Source organism: Macadamia integrifolia, unplaced genomic scaffold (genome assembly GCF_013358625.1).
Source record: "Macadamia integrifolia cultivar HAES 741 unplaced genomic scaffold, SCU_Mint_v3 scaffold22, whole genome shotgun sequence".
NCBI lineage: Eukaryota > Viridiplantae > Streptophyta > Magnoliopsida > Proteales > Proteaceae > Macadamia > Macadamia integrifolia.
This window is the reverse complement of record NW_024868566.1, coordinates 349,572-362,752: the sequence shown is the minus strand read 5'-3', so window position 1 is coordinate 362,752 and position 13,181 is coordinate 349,572. Positions and strand designations below refer to the sequence as shown.

The window sequence follows — 13,181 nt, the reverse complement described above, 5'->3', positions numbered from 1 at the left end:
TATGATCAGAAATAAAGTTGCTAATTTTATGTGGTGGATATGATTTTAAAAAGATACTTGCTGGTCAGTTATTTGGATACCAGGGTCCGATGATATTCTAAAGAAAAATAGGCAGCCCAAGGCTTTGGGGGTCCCTAAGTCTCCTTGATGCAAATAATTACTATTCCAAACATTTATTTGTTTTGGTAGAATTCAGTGAACTCCAATCAAGATGGGTCTAGAGTATTTAATGTATGTGTGCTGAAAATGGGATCAATTAATTCCAGTCCAAGACTCAGTCAAGATCGGTCAAAAGCAAGTAATGCATGTTTTGAAATCGAAATGCAAAACTAGTTAGTAGTAACTAGTATCTAAAGTATTGAAGTCTTATTTCAGTCAATAAGTCGGTTTTCTTGTTAGTTGTTAAAGACCTTGAAAATGTAAAGTTCATTAATTGGTCAAAAAAATCTAGGAGGTAGTTCCCATAGGAGTCTAGAACCCTCATAGCCACTATATAAGGAGCTGCCTGTAAGATGAATGGAACTACATAAGGTGTTCACTTTTGGATTCCATGGTTCACGACATACTTGGTGTAGTTTGTGGATTTTTGGGTTCCATGGTTCACGACATACTTAGTCTTGTTCTTGGGAGCGGCTTTCGCACCTTCCCCACTCCTTGACTCTTCCTTCTCCTTGGCAATTTGAATGAAATTTTAGTTATGGTTTTTGCCAATGGTTGCGAGAAACAGTATAGGAGAGTCCCATGTGAGGTGAGAAGCCTTGAGGTGAGAGGCCTAGGTGTGCGTGGGTGACCCTACCATCTATCTTATCTTCTTCCCCCTTTTCTCCCTATCTATTCTCTTGTTTGTGTTTACTGTTCTCACTTCCCTATGATCCTAATAGTAAGGATTCGTTGGCCCCAAGACTGAACCAAGAGCAGAGTTGGCACGGCGCCAAGGCGAACCAAAACATCGGAAGGCTGCCTAAGCATTTAGGCGATAAGTTGCCTCCTTTAAGGCGAACAAGGCGCCTAAGGCGACCAAGTGTTATTTTTTGTTTTCTCTCTTTCTAACATTATTTAGTATGCTATAAATACCTTGTATCATAAAAATCAACATTAAGCCACATCAAGTTATCGAAAATCAACATTAAGCCACATAGAGTCATCAAAAATCAACATTAAGTCGTAAAAAAACAACATTTAGAGAAATGCTCTTGTTCTATAATTAGTTTGACTGGTCAAATAATTTTATTTTTATAGACTTTTTGTATTAGGTATAATACAAAGCCAGCTTTCCAATGAGTCTAAGATTACTTAAATATGAGTTGTAATGATAGAGTTATGTTCCGGTCAAACTTATTTTAAAGTGTGCGAATGCTGTTAAAATTGTGTGAATGAAAATAATTTTATGGACATCAAAACGAAAGATTATTTTATTGGACTTTTGGTTTTTAACAATGTTTTACCATGATTAGATTTATAAAATTTTCCAAATTGAGAAAAACCCCAGGATTTAAAATTCAACCAAAGATCTACTTTTTGATCTTGAATTGGGGGATTGACTTCTTATTCTTTTGGATTGATTTTTAAACTATTTTTTTTTTTTTTTATTCAACTAGGGGGTATTTTCTTATTTATTTAAATGATATTTGGCATAAATAAGTATCAAAGCATAGGCGAAATGTAGTGCAATATGGCAACTGTCACCTAGGCCCAAGGCAATCACACCTAGACACCAAGATGCCGCCTTGACAACTATGGCCAAGATCTCATCACTCCCTAGGCCCGCAACATAAGTAATTTAGCAATGATAGTATTATACATGGAACTAAATCTCAGACATCTCGGCCGAAATTTTGGTAGTTTTGGTGGACCCAGGGATGAAACATAGTCTGGTGGAAATTTTTGAAAAAATACAGGGTTTCGACCGAAATTTTGGCCCAAATTTCTAGCAATAACCCAGAAAAAAAATACCTGGTTTAGGTGGTTTTGGCCCAGGTTGAAACCTATGCGAATCCCGAGATTTAGTTCCTTGATTTTATATAATTATGCTTACATGCAACACAAAAGCCATGTCAATGCAATATGATATAATTATGTTAGTAATGACCTTATATTAGAAAACCAACTTATAATAAACAAGTTGATGCAGATTTGTCATCAAAATGGACTTATTTGATTAGAAATAAGCTTTGTGATAGGTTATATGTGTGTTGGATCTTTAGTTCCAAGGTTTTTCTTTGTAATGGGTCACATTAATGGGCCTTTAATATAGGTATAGGTTAGGCATACGGGATTAGTTAAGTTAATATCTTTATTTCTTTATTTTACTTATTATTAAGTGTTTTAATTAGGTTGGGGGAAGGTTGGGGGAGTCTATAAGTCCAGTCTTGTTTTAAGTTTATTTTCGTTGTTATTTCAGATTCCTTGTGAATTTAGGTGTCGTATTTGGTTAAGGATTGAGTTAGGCCTTTCCATTTTAGTGGTTGAGTCTATTTTTGAGTTTTCTATATAATGTTGTTATGGGGGCCCAGTATTGTACACGAATTTGTCGCTGCTCCTCTTCATGTGTGAAGACTTCCTTGTGTTTGATCAAGGTGACGAAATTGGTGTCTGATCCAATTGCGGTGCAAAACCCGGATGGTTCGTTATTGATAATCTTTTGTTATTGGTTTTCTTATTCTTATTATCTTTCAATACTTTATTCTGTTACTACAAGTGGTCGTTTTCCCTACCAAAAGGAAGGACTGGCTTTGGTTCTTTTCTTTCACCCCTCATATATTCACTTGAGGATTGAAGGTAACATAACGCTACATCTGTTCGAAGTTGTTTTCGAATCTTTGCTAACAGTTACCTTAAAAATGGCCTACTTATTCCACCTGTTCTTCAAGTTTTCTCTTCAATTTGTTCAAGTCTTCTAGAAGGTTGGATGCAAGGTGTTTTTTGAGATTTAAGCAAACCAGCCGTCTGGCCGAATCCAATTTTTGACCGGACCTTTTACATCATTGAAATAGGAATCAATTCAAATTTGGGATCATTCTTACGGTCAGATATGGAGATATTCTCTTATTTTCAATGCTGCCCCCTGCCTTTTCAGATTCTGAACCAAGTTGCTGTTTCTGTTCTAAACACCTACTGTTTACTTCAGTTTTGTGAATTAATTCTACTTCTGAAATCAGAGATCGATTAGGTATTGTTGACCAAATTTCTGAACACTAATTTGGGGCTAGATTTATTGCTAGAAATTACCAAGTTGCCCCTCTCGAGTTCTGTTGTGTTTCCCTTAGTTGTTTTAATCTCTTCAATTCTTTTTTTTGAATTCTGAAATATTGTTCGTGTTGTAGATCCTGGTTATCTTGGTTACTGTTTTGAGTCTTTCAATTACAGTACATCATCACAAGCATAGGATACTCTATACGTATATTCATCAAAAAGCAACTACAATAATCTCAGCCTCAATCCCAACTTAATGTGGTTGGCTTCATGGAACCCCACAAAACACAATAGGAAAAAAAGTCTAAACAATGGACATGCAAAGATGAGAGAGGAGAGAAGAAGGGTGAGAGTAGAAAGATGAGAGTAATAGGAAAGATGCACAGCACAAAACAATAAACATAAATTAACATAACTCATGAAGTGTCAAAAACTGGTATAATATAAGTCATGCTGTCACAAGGCTGCATGGCGCCGTCAAGGCATCCAAGGTGGTCACCTTTGTCATATCAAACAAGGCATGCTGTCTCCTTCGACCCAAGAAGGCTCTTGGAAGCCTAGGTGGCGACTCCTTGACAACTATGGACCGTAATTCTGTGGCAGCCACCAGCAGAAAGTTTGGTTAAATTGAATGTTGATGGATGGATGGATGCTCATTAGACAATATGGGGCCTTCGGTTGTTTGGGGTTATAATAAAGAGATGGAATGGTCATCAACTGGGGGTTTTTCCAGAATCCAGACTAATTGGTGAAGGGGTTTCTGTCAGAAGTTCAGAGCAAATGGTATTAGAAATAGAGGTGGGCTTTGTTGATCACGAAGGGATTCGGTAATGCTATTTATAGAATTATAGTGCGATTCAGCCAATGTTGATTGATAGAGGAGCAGCAAAGAAGTTTTGTCTTTGCACTCCTTATATCAGACCCATTTGGTACCTTGTTTCTCAAATGTAGGTTCAGTTTCATTGGAAGCTAAGAAGTGCAAATGAGGCGGCTGATGATTTGGTAAAACATGGTTTGTACTTCCTAGACCATGTCTAGGGGATGATGTTCCACTACTAATTTTCATTCCAGTTGTAGTGTGTGTTTAAATATATTGAGATCTACTCAAAGCATTATGTAATGCAGGAGTAAATTCAAGAACTTACCCCTGCAAGCACAACCCCAATTAGTATCACTGTAATAGACCTTAGAACAGCAGCCTCGAAGAACACTCACTGGAGTAATTTATCCCACAAAGCAAACAAGCAATTCAATACCATAAAAAAACCAGAAAAGAGACCAAAACAGAGGAGAGAGAAAAGGACCTGCACAGGGCCCAAGAGTGGGACCTGTGGCTGGCGGGTCTGGGCTCAGATGGAGCTGATCTTCTGGTCGATTGTAGGCCCAGATGTGAGGAACAAAACCCCCAAATATTAGCAGATTCTGACAGCTGGTTGCAGAGTTATGAAGGTTCTTGATTTCTGACCTAGGAGAGAAAAAATCAAGAACTGCAGAAGAAACCAGAAGTGAACAGCTGTCAACAGAGATTGAGTGGCCCCCTTGAAGAGTTGAACCAGTCCTTAAAAGGCCCTGCAGATCAGACCTCTGAATTGGCCAAAAGAAGAGATCGATTGGCTCCCAAGATTAGGTCTGAATTCTTAAATCGAACCCTGCTGTAACAGAACAGAAAACAGAAAAATAATTGCAGAAGTTAAGGAAAGAAGTAGGAGATTGTGGGGGAAGAGTGGCTGTCCCGGCCAGGGCATCTCAGTTGTTTTAACATAATGACTGCAATTTTCTTTATTCAAATCTAAAAATATGAGTACATAGGCTCCTCTATTTATAGAGGGCAGAATAACAATCAACCTACTACTAGGAGCTAGTTTCCAAATAGGACTAGATACTCCTACTACAACTAAGAATTCAAAATTGGATTAGGAATAATAAACCTACGTGGAAAACAAATAGAGTCCTAAGACAATTTGGACTTGACATACCACTTACTCAACCCGATGGGCCGAATGGGCCCACTAATTAATTAAAACAACTACTAATTATCCCCCTAGCCGATGGTCCCAATGGGCCCTTATTTATACTTAGCCACTTAGGTGGACCAAGTAGGGGTTTAGCTGGCTCCTTGGTTGGACCCTAGCCACTCAGGTGGACTAAGGCTGGACCCTTCTTCCTCTCATATTTCCTTCCATAATGTGCATCGACATCATTATGATCAGCCCCTATTATGTGGTCTTATTCTTATTTTTGTTTTACTATCTTGTAAATCTATTCTTATAAAAATCTGCAAGTTGTTTACACATGAGAAAGTTGGGTTAGAGTCATAAGACTGAGCATCTAGGATTTTTTCTGGTTTTTGGTATTCTAACATTCTTTCTTACCTATGTAGTCTGAAAGATGCCTTTACTTATCTAAATGTTAGCCTTGTTTATATGGCGCTACAAGGTACTTAGGGAGGTAGCTACACTTTCCCGTTTGCAGCATCAACATGTCGTCCGATACTATCAGGTTCGACTTGTCTATAGCTTATTCAGTTTTTGTTTTTATTTTTTATTTTTTATTTATTTTAATTTTTTGTCTCCCATTCTTTAATCTTGGTGGTTGCAATCAGATACTACATTTTCTCTGACCTAGTGCATTTGTAGCATTTATGCGAAGTGTAAATAATAAGAAAGAGGAAGAGAACAAGAGATGGCTGTAACTTTGGGAGTCACAACCTTAGGGTTGGGACTGCCCACTTCATTCAATATTTATAGCAAATAAATAACAAGGGCATAGCCGAAAAAAACACCAGAAGACATAAGCAGCCCTAAGGGGGAGAGGAATTGAGATTAACAACACCTAATCAAGATTCTCTCCCTCCCCTCTCATTTAGATTTCTAACACTCCCCCTCCAGTTGGAGCATAGATGTCAATCATGCCCAGCTTGTTACAAATGTAATCAACTCTGCCACTCCTTAGAGACAGTGAAAACATCTACCAGTTGTTCTCCTTTGCGAACATGACTTGTTAAAATAACTCCTTTCTGCGGCTACTCTCGAACAAAGTTACAATCTACATTAATATGTTTTGTTCTCTCATTGAACTCTGGATTTGACGAAATATGAATAGCAACTTGGTTATTACACCACAACTGCTTAGAGGAAGTGCACTCAAACCCAAGTTCTGCCGATAACTGCTTCACCCACATCAAGTCACAAGTGACGTGTGCTATGGCATGATAATCAGACTCTACACTAGGAGGAAATCTTGTCTTCGACAAGTTGAATCATATCAGTAACACATACCACCAATAACTTGAGTCGTTCCTTAAAACAGTTGATTGATTCTGATCAATTATGCCTCCATACCAAAAATTCGAAAACTACAGGATGGAATCACCTCCTCTGAAAATTGATGTGACCTCTAGGATCAGCCGGTAACAACCAACGAAGAAGAAGAAGAGGGTTTGTTACTAGTTGATGTAGTGATAACTAAGACTTGATTTGTTTAAGGATCAAGCTCTAATACCATGTAAATAAATAGGAAATAGGAAGAGAACAAGAGATGGCTGTAACTTTGGGAGTCACAACCTTAGGTTTGGGACTGCCCACTTCATTCAATATATATATAGCACATACATAACAAGGGCATAATGGGAAATAAACACCAATAGACATAACACCCCTATGGGAGAGGAATCGAGATCAGCACTAATCAAGATTCTCTCCCTCCCCTCTCATTGATGACTTCTAACAATATTGCAACTCATTCTATGTTGCTTGTTAAATTCACTTGGAGCCTCTTTTTTTTTGCAGATTGTTCTCCTAAATGTGCTGATTAATTTATGTGCTTTAGAGTATTCTGATATGGTTAAAATAATACTTTAAATTTTGTATTCGTCCTAATCCAATTGGAATTTCTGGTGGAGCCTTTGAGCTGAACCAGACTAGTTCACCATGTTCTGCCTTGTCGCATAGTTTAAGGTTTCAGATTTCTAGGGCTGTGCTAGTAGGAAGTGATGGTGGGGAAAGGATCAGGGTTGAATCTGGGTTATAAAACTAAAAGAAATAAAACTGGGGGGCGGGGTAGAGGTTATGGGGTTATGAAAAGTGACCACGACAATGGCTTAAAGGAAATAACAGATCAGTACATTATGTTAAACTGGGAACTGTTTTATTCTAACTGCTGGACTGAATGATTTAATTGTTGTTGCTCCTCCAGGCATGGTTTGAAACAGAAGTTGGTGGTTCTCATGGTGATACCTTCTGGGGTTCAAGAACTGGTGGGAGCTCCAGTTGCAGCTACAGGGCGGTGAGCTCAAGAAATGCTACTGGACCTGAGAACAAAGTTGAATCAACATACCTTTACATACAAATGGAATATTGTCCTGGGTGCGTAATTTATTAATTATGCTTGGTTCATGTTACTTTGAGATTATTAATGTTTCAAATATGTTATTATTTTTTTTAACATTAAAATGTATATTTATAAATTGAGTAAAACTTTTCAGAATGGTCTGCCTTTATAAGCTTATCAAGATCATAGTTGTTTTCAAAGAGTGGACCCCTAGACCCTTGTACCGTGGGGTACAATTTTATGTTTCCCACGATAGGGGGAGTAATAGATACTGACTTCAGACTTATAACAGTATATGTATATCAATTCATCAGTAGGTAAAACAGTCCTTTAACCTCCTAACAATACCCTACATATGTAAGAAACAACATCAGCCTAAGATAACAATAGGCAGTAGCCTTTAAAGTCCAGCCACAGGTTAAGAGCTAGGTTAAAACACAGAAAACAAGTAGTAATCAAATATCACAGCAACACTCAAAAGGGATTGGGGAGAAATTACCATCGGATGGAGGGATTAATATTAGGAATTAGACCTCAAAATATCAGCGCAAACTGATGACTAATACTGAAGTTATGACAATTCTTGAATTAGGTCAAGAATGGAGAATTCAAGATCTCATGAGCCAGACCCCAAAGGAGGCCAATTCCCTGGTCTGAGTGGGGGTCTTTGAGGTTTGGTTTGGCCACTTTAGGTGGCGTGTAATCTAAGCCTTGTAGGATTCCTTTGGCTGTATTTCGGCCCTAGGAATCAATCTGCATCAGCTCCCCCCTCTTAAATCATTTGACTATGACGAGTGAAAGAAGTACATGTAACACTTGTTGAGATCTATGTTGAGACACTTGAAGTTTTCAGCATGGATCCATGTACAGTCATGTATAAGTCATCCCCTTCACTTGATAAAAAAGAATAGTAGCCTTTGCCACCCTGCATCGTAGTAAACTTGTTCTCGAGGACATCTTCAATCTCTTCATGGACGGGGCTGCAAAGATTGAGCTGAAAAAGACATAACCAGTGCATCATGGGCCAACCAGGTGTTGAAAGCAGGACCTTCAGGTGGCCGAGACTTGTCATCAGTCAAGTATCTCGAAAAGTAATCACCCCGTATGATCAGTAGGCAGGCACACAACCAGGGAAGATAATTAGACTTATTCAGCTTTGTTGGACCTGGTTGGAGAGCGGGGTGATGGACAGAAGCCCCAACATGAGACGCCTTACAACTCCCAGAGTCGACCATCACGGTGCTTTTATCACCCTCAGCCATAGAGTTGGAGGAGAGCTCAAGGAAGATGGATTTGAAGAAGTCAAAAGGCAGATCGGGGTACTGCTGCATACCAGGGCACATAGTCAATTAACATACCATAGGTAGTGTGGGCTGCAGTGGTGGAGGCACAAGTGGCAGCAGCGCTTCAGGCCAGCAGCGAGGGCTGCCGGGGTGGTGCAAGGCAGGCGCAAGGTGGCGCTAGGAGTAGTGCTGCAGGTGGGAGGTGCAGGGTGACGACGCTAAGGACAGTGGCAAGCAATGAAAGGGAGGCGACGGATCATGTGGTAGGGTTAGGTGGCCAGTTGCTGGGCATGGTTCAATTAACCATGCTTGACCTAGGGAGGCCGAAGCCTCAAGAATGGCAGAGGGAAACCCTATTGGTGGCGGCGGAAAAAATAAAAAAACTATTTAGGGTTTTTTGTCTTTGATACCAAGTTGAAATATAAAATATGAGAGAATGATTCGGTTTGTCTAATATGATAGGGGGCACCTTTATTTTATAACAAGAGATTAGGTTATAACTAGCGTGAGGATGAGTCACAGGCCTATTTACATTCTACCTAGACACTTTGTAACACTTATGCCACCAAGTGTCTTGTGAAACGGCTAGCCTCCTATTATATCTGTCATGAGGAACAAATTTGGTCCTATTTGTAAATTTTTATGGGTCCAGTTACTCTAGCCTTCTGATGGTAACATGAAAGTTATTGGGTCATGGCATAAAGCTGTCAAAGGGGGGGGGGTACAAATAAGTAGAATGGAGATTTACTGATTGAAGATAGAAGTACTAAGATTGGTAGGGTTGATAGTATTATCCATGCTATTTACTATCTAACTCAGAGAATACTTACTAGACAACACTATTCATTTATACTGATATACACCATTCTCTCAGCTTCATTTATGTGGATTGAGCTTAATGTCAATCAAGTACTTTGCTTACTTCGAAATTATAGTCTAAACCCTTATGGATCTTCATAAGCTAAGTGATGGGGACATCCGAGTGTACCAGAGGTGCCGCTGCAAAAACCAGCCACTTTCACTATGGCTGGAAGACACTTTCGTGGGAGAAAACTATAAGAGAAGAAGGAAGAGAGAGGAGACTAGCCTCACCCCTCTCTCTCCTTTCGTTCTGATTGGCCAGCCAATCGTGGACCCCACTGAATAGCTGGGCGCAAGATGGGAGATCTATTAGTTATTTATTTTAGATATTTAGTCTCTTTTTTTGTTTTTCTAAGACTTCGAGTCAGTTTAGGAAACTGAATAATGCTCTTTTATTTGCCCCAAGTTGTTGGGTTAAATTAGGAGACTATTTTTCTGTATATGGAAGGCCAAGGGCCACGACTGAATTTAATTTGGGAAGAAAAAAAAAGACTCTCTGGAACTGTGCACATCTCTCTTTCTCTTTCCCCATTATGTTCTAACGTGAAGCAGGTTGTCTCTCCCCCACGGTGAGCTCTGTTTCTTCTTTCTCTCCTCTGATCTGGGTACCAGGTAAGGTATTAATCCCTCGGCTATTTCTCCCCTCCCCTCCCATCTCTTTCTGATTTCCCTATTCCCTCCCCCTCATTACTGCCTTGCTGAATTAATTATAATACCCTGTTACTGCTGTTTTCAAAGATAATTTTCTGTTATTAAAATTTTGCTGATTTCTTTTATTGACTGAATGAACTGAGGAAGAATTGCCTGATTTGACTTGTGCTTGAACTAACAATACGCTGCCATGTTCCACTCCCCATGTCTCCCAATTGGTACCTGTTAATTTGAATGAATTTCCTTTAAGAATATTATTGAGTGTTGCTGCATTGTCTTCTGTTTCTAGTCTCCATGTTTATCATCGTATTGTGCTGCCTCCATCAATTGCAGTCCCAACCTAGGTCACAGTGAGTCAAACATAGCCCACGTGGACAGCAACGGTAGGAAGTCCCATTGTCTAGGTAGTCCCCCTGCATCACTAAGTCCTCGTATCTGACTATTAGAAGTTTTTACCGTCAGAAGCGTACAACAGTAAAAAACAAAACATACTTAATGTTATCCCAACTTAATGGAGTCAGCTACATGGGTCCATGCAAAACAAAGTAGGGAAAACTTAGGTCTGAACAAAAAGGGGGGGGGGGAATAAAGAGATGCAGAATGAGGGAAGGGAAATGAGATGAGAAATGAAACATGAATAATGAATAAAGAAGAAATGAAAAGAATGAAAAATGAAAGTTGAAAATGGATTGTAAGAGGAAAGAGTCACAACCCAGCGTGCCAGGAGAATCTTAGCTAAATGGGGTCGGCTACATGAATCCTTGCCCTCCAATAGTCTATCCGAGGTCATACTTGGAACAAGACCTAAACTATGCATGTCATTCCTCACAACCTCTCCTATGTTCATTTTAGGCCTGCTCGTAGCTCCTTCAATCGGAATTAGATCACTCCTTACTAGGGCATCCTTAGGACTCTGTTGAATATGACCATACCATGTCAAACAACTTTCTCGGAGTTTGTCATTGATCGGGAAAACTTCCAATTCAACTCTAATACGTTCATTCCTTACTTTGTCCTCGTTAGTTTTTCTGCTCATCCATCTCATCTCTACTACACATAGCTTTTCAATATGACATTTCTTAATTGCTCAACATTCTGCCTCATGCATTATAGCCGATCGTATTACAGCCCTATAAAAATTTCCTCTAAATAAATTAGGGTGGATTTCTTATCCGAAAACAGAACTAACTTAAAAACATTTCGGATGTGCGTAGTGAAGTTGATGCAGATAAATCACTTAAAGAGCTTATTTTATTAGAAATAAGCCTTAGGTTGGTTATGTAGGTGTTGGGCCTTTGATCCCATGGGTTTTCTTTGTAATAGGCCACTTTAATGGGCCTAAATTATAGGTAGAAAGTAGGAAAATGAGATTCAATTTATTAATTTAGGCCCTCTTTGGTATCATTTTTCTTTTTTGATTTTTACCTTTTTAACAAAAATCATTAATGAATACCATTTTTTTATCAAAACATAAAAATGGTTTGGTAACTACTTGAGAAAAATGGTTTTTTTGTGAGAAATAGTTTGGTATCTCTATGTGCAAATGGTTTTTTGAAGAAATGTGTGAAGAGATGTTTCCTTCACCCATCTTCCTTATAACTCTCTTTCTCCACTTTAGGCTGAAGAAGAGGGGGCAAGGGGCTTGGATTTCTAATTACAAAACAAATGACTACTTTACCCCTCCATATTGGGACTTTAAACACGTGCTCGTTAAAGTTCAGAGCAAAAATAACTGAAAATCAATTTTAATCAAAACACATAAATGACTCTTAATCTCTTTTTGATTTGTGTTTACCAATATTATTTTTATTTTATTTTTTTAAATAGAAACAAGCACCGTAAATGATACCAAATGCAACCAAAACCGTTTTTGTGAAAAAAAGTCAAAAAGAAAAATGATACCAAAGAGGGCTTTAATTAGAGTCCTGTTTTGAGTCTATTTTATTTGTTATTTAAGTTTTCTAGTTAGTTTAGGTTTCCCAATTAGTTAATGATTGGGTTAGGAATTTCTTTTTTAGTGTTCTGAGCTTGCTTTTAGTCTTCTATATAAGATTGTAAGGGACTACAACATTGTACACAAATTTGATTGAAGAAAATTTTCTCTTGCTATCTGCAAAAATTTGCTTGAGATAGGTTGTGTTCATAAACTCGGACAATTGGGGGTGAGAGACCCAGGCTGAGATACCCATCCCCATTCCCCTTACCCCCATTCTTTCCCTTCTTCTCTATTTTATGTTTTATTTTTCTGATTTATTGTTGAATCTGAAATTTATTGAATTTACTAAAGATCCTACCTGGGATTGGATCAGTAGTGATTCAATCTTACATCAATTGGTATCAAAGCCTAACCGAGGATGGATCCAAATGTTTGTTACTTTGCTAGACTGAGGGATCCATTCAAAGTCCTTGATTGGCTAGATTCTCTGGAGGAATATTTTGGCTACTATAACTTGACAAAGATACGAAGGCTTCGATTTGTTTTCTCCCGGGTGATTTGTTGTGCTAGAGAATGGTGGGGAGTCCATAAAAAAGTGACTTGGGTTTGAGGACATGAGCCTAGGATTTGGGAAGTGATGAAACACGAGTTAGCGACCCAGTACATCCCTACATATATCCAAAGAAGGCTCTTTCATTTGCAAATATTTTCCTGAGATAGGTTATGTTCATCAACTGGGATAGTTGAGGGTGAGAGACTCAGGCTGAGAATAGCCTGAGATAGGCATCCCTTACCCCCATTCTTTCCCTTCTCTAGTTTTTGTTTTATTTTTCTAATTCATTCTTGAATATGAAATTTATTTAAAATCCTACTTGGGATTGGATCACTAGTGATTTGATATTACATTAGAAGTTCACTATCCTTCCTGT

The 13,181-nt window shown here is 38.6% G+C and overlaps 1 protein-coding gene across 10 annotated transcripts in view; it reads left to right on the top strand.

Annotated features, from left to right (window-relative positions):
* The window catches only part of LOC122066027 (eIF-2-alpha kinase GCN2), a 179,517-nt gene that overhangs the window by 57,289 nt on the left and 109,047 nt on the right, over nucleotides 1-13,181 (top strand). For all 10 annotated transcript variants that reach the window (XR_006136198.1, XR_006136197.1, XR_006136196.1 and 7 more), the window contains 2 exons: nucleotides 5,637-5,691; nucleotides 7,387-7,556. Coding sequence is in view for 6 of the 10 variants with exons in the window: in XM_042629852.1 (XP_042485786.1) it covers nucleotides 5,637-5,691; nucleotides 7,387-7,556 (225 nt within the window). In the remaining 4 variants the exon portion in view is untranslated. The remainder of the gene's footprint in view (nucleotides 1-5,636; nucleotides 5,692-7,386; nucleotides 7,557-13,181) is intronic.